Source organism: Gadus macrocephalus, chromosome 4, assembly GCF_031168955.1.
Source record: "Gadus macrocephalus chromosome 4, ASM3116895v1".
NCBI lineage: Eukaryota > Metazoa > Chordata > Actinopteri > Gadiformes > Gadidae > Gadus > Gadus macrocephalus.
The window spans coordinates 32,236,275-32,239,690 of NC_082385.1; the positions used below are offsets into that span (position 1 = coordinate 32,236,275).

Sequence of the window (3,416 nt, forward strand, 5' to 3'; positions counted from 1 at the left end):
ATCAAACGGTCATGCTGCACTCCCCTGCTCCCCGCCCGACCCCTTCGTGCACGTACTCAAAGCTCGTGACCCAGAGCAAGCTTCTGTTTGTTGTTATCCTGCGGTAGCTACTGGAGCTAGCTAACTAGCTTATGGCTCGCTCTCGCGCATCTGTGTTCGCTCGTGTATGATTGCGCGTCCATGTACTTGGAATGGGTGGAGTCAGAGTCAGCGTTGAAGGAGAGGGGGTAGGACCATTTGAGTTGTTTATTTTCAAAATCTGCTGGCGTTTCGCAAATCCCATACCCAACCTTTAATTAAACATAAAAACGTTGGCTATATTAAAATACATACATCTTAAATATTTTTTGCAATGAGATTGTATAGGCCTACTTTTTGAATCATAGAAGATTATATTTGAACATTGTCCGGTCGGAGACGATGCAACCCATTAATTAAAGATTTAAATCTCAATAATCGGTCGGAGACGAATAACAACAGGAATCTGCAGGGAGAACAGTAACGTAGACCAACATTGCCACCTACTGGCGATTAGAAGTCACAACTGAATAGGCCAGGTTAGTAGAGCACAGATTGAGGGATTTCAGGGATAGCTAGGAGGTGCCTTCATGTACAAGACTCTTTTTTGATTGGTTTTCTGTTGTTATTGTTGACATTGGACACTGAAGCAACTCGACCAAGTACCTATTCTACTGCTCACACATTGTAGTGAGGAAGTACCTATTCTGCTGAAAACATTATGCAGTACTCACAACGCAACTATTCCAATGAGAAGGTGCATTTTTTTTGCAATTTATTATTGAATCAGAAAAGTTTACAAACATTTAATTCGTTATTCAGAAGTATAAACTAGTATTTTAAAAAAGATTATTATGTTATGAAAATTGTTCCCCCCAACATATTCTACATAATTGAAATCGTTTACAATTATAGTATAGGATTTAACTTGAAACAAAACTTTGAACATAGTGTTATCTGATCCTTTATAATGGGTTATGTTTCATAATATGTTATTTTCTTGAATAATTAGTTAATTAACAGAAGAACTATCATTTCTTTCAGATCTCACACAGAAGACATTCTCCTTCAGGAAACAACCTTAGTCATGCGGTTGCTTCTTAATTTTATTATCCTAGTCTGTTTGATTGACAGGTGAGATGATCAGGGGGGCAGAGTTTGCACCTCCTTCAATTAAACCTGGACTGAGCATTGGATAGAGAGGCTCCCTAAAGCTGCAGCCAATAGCGGAGCAGAGATTAACCCTGGCCTCCACATCATAGAAGGATACCACGCCCTGATCATAATCCACAAACACCCCCACCTTCTGGAGCTCAGCTCTCAGAGGGCGATGAACATCAGGGTCGTCGTTAAACACCATCTCATCGCCGTAGGAGTGAAGAGTCCAGTAACTCATCTCAGAGGTCACTTTGATGGCACATTTTCTGTCGATGGACTCTCTGGCCACTCCTAAACGCCATGCAGTCTTGTCTTTCACCTGGACCTCAAAGTAAAACCTCCCTGAGGAGAAGCTCTGCCTCGTGAGAACACGGGGATAATATGTGAATCTCTTAGGGTTGTTTTGGAGTTTCTTCCTTACACCTCCATCATGTACTTGTTTCCCATCCGCAGACAGGATGAGACCGGGATAAGCTGTATCGGGATCCAGAGTCACATCTACTTCATACTGCTGGACCCTCTTCAGTTCAGCAGCATCACAGAGCTTCTTCGTCTCCATGTTCAGTGTCTCCTCCAGCTGATCCAGGGATCTCCTCAAGGTCCCTTCGTATGACGGAGGACAGACCACCGTCGTCCAGTCCATGGTGGGTGGAGGTTCCTTCAGGGATCTGAAGGCCTGGAGGAAGTAGAGGTGGTCTTTAGTGTGTGAGAGCTTCCTCACTTCGGCGCTTCTGTTGGTCAGATCTTCTATTTCCTGCTCCAACTCTTTGATGAGGTCTTCAAATCGTTGCTCAGTGATTTTCAGTTTCTCCTGAACCGTTTGGTTGAAATCATCCTGCCACTTTTCAATGCAGCGCATCAGATCTGTCATGACCTGAATACCATCGGCTATCTCTCTGTCTGCGTCTTTTTTACCCAGCTCTACTTCGTCTTTGATCTCTTTAATCCTTTGTTTTCTCTCCTGGATCATCTGCGGAACTTCAGCCTCTATCTTCCCCAGCTGGGCCATCCTCACTTCATATTCCTCCCTCAGAGGAACAACACGATGGGACCTGTGGTCTGCCTCTGTGCAGAACTGACACACACACACCTGTTCGGTCTGGCAGAAGAGCTCCAGAAGTCGGTCGTGTTTCCTGCACATCCGGTCTTCCAGACGGTCCATAGGCTCGACTAGTACATGTTTCTTCAGGCCTGCAACTCTCTGATGTGGCTCGAGGTGGGTTTGACAGTAAGAGATTAAACACATTAGGCAGGACTTCACGGCCTTCAGCTGGGTCCCAGTACAGACGTCACAGGGAACTTCTGCTGAATCAACAAAAGGCTTCTCTTTTACTCGAACAGACGTTTTAATCTGAGCTGCCAACTCTGATAAGAGGGTATTGACCCGTAAACCGGGTCTAGTGTGGAAAAGCTCGTTGCATAAAGGACATTTGTACTGGACTTGGTCATCCCAGAACTTTGTAATACAGGTTCTGCAGAAGTTGTGTCCACATGGTGTGGAAACTGGGCTTCTGAACTCATCCAGACAGATGGAACATGAAAAGTTCTCTCCAGACCAGCAAGCGTTAGCAGCCGCCATTCCTAGACACAGAGGACAAGGTTTATGTGTTGAGCCACTAAATGTATTATCTTTTTCCATAACGAGAAGAGAGGTTTTAACTTCTCTCAAAGTGGTGCTGTTTTACTCACCTTGTTGTGGTTTCTGTCTGTCCGAGTATTTGTTCCTAAATTCGTTTTAGTTTTATTTATAACGAGAGAATTGTTTCGACGTCGGTTTTCTTCTCAAGAACCTTAGGTTTCGTTTTCTAATAATGACTTCTTCTCGTCTCCTCCGCTCCCCTGACACCTGGGGCGGGGCTTCTCCGAATTGTCAAATTTCCTAACGCCTCCTTTAAAGGAAGCGCGTCACTCGCGTCGTTTACGCGCGTTGCTCGCGTCGACTATGTAACGGCCCTTAACCTTTGTGGAAAACGTCATCGGGTCAAGGAGAGATGAAAAGGTGGTTCCTTTCGAACATAGGAAAAGACAGCGCTGTTTAAAATGAATTCGAAACCACTTTTCCTAACCGACGTCATTGCGCAACGGGGAGTATTGCTGACCTCTAGCGTCTCTACGGTGGAACTACAGCTTGTGAAGTTGGTCTACAACAAGCGCTCTCTTGATCCATGCGTTCTTGTCTTATTGATTTCAATCAGGTTGTCGCCCACAGTGAGAATCACTTAGATCGGGCTTGGCCACTT

At 44.7% G+C, this 3,416-nt stretch overlaps 1 protein-coding gene across 1 annotated transcript in view; it reads right to left on the reverse strand.

Moving 5' to 3' along the window:
• Positions 1-3,050, reverse strand: part of LOC132455378 (E3 ubiquitin-protein ligase TRIM39-like) — a 3,794-nt gene extending 744 nt beyond the window's left edge. The window contains exons 1-2 of the mRNA XM_060049223.1: positions 2,866-3,050; positions 1-2,757 (exon numbers count right to left, since the gene is read on the reverse strand). The exon at positions 1-2,757 is cut by the window's left edge and continues 744 nt beyond it. Coding sequence (XP_059905206.1) covers positions 1,133-2,755 — 1,623 coding nt within the window. The 5' untranslated portion in view covers positions 2,756-2,757; positions 2,866-3,050 and the 3' untranslated portion in view covers positions 1-1,132. The remainder of the gene's footprint in view (positions 2,758-2,865) is intronic.
• Between the last annotated feature and the right edge of the window lie 366 nt (positions 3,051-3,416).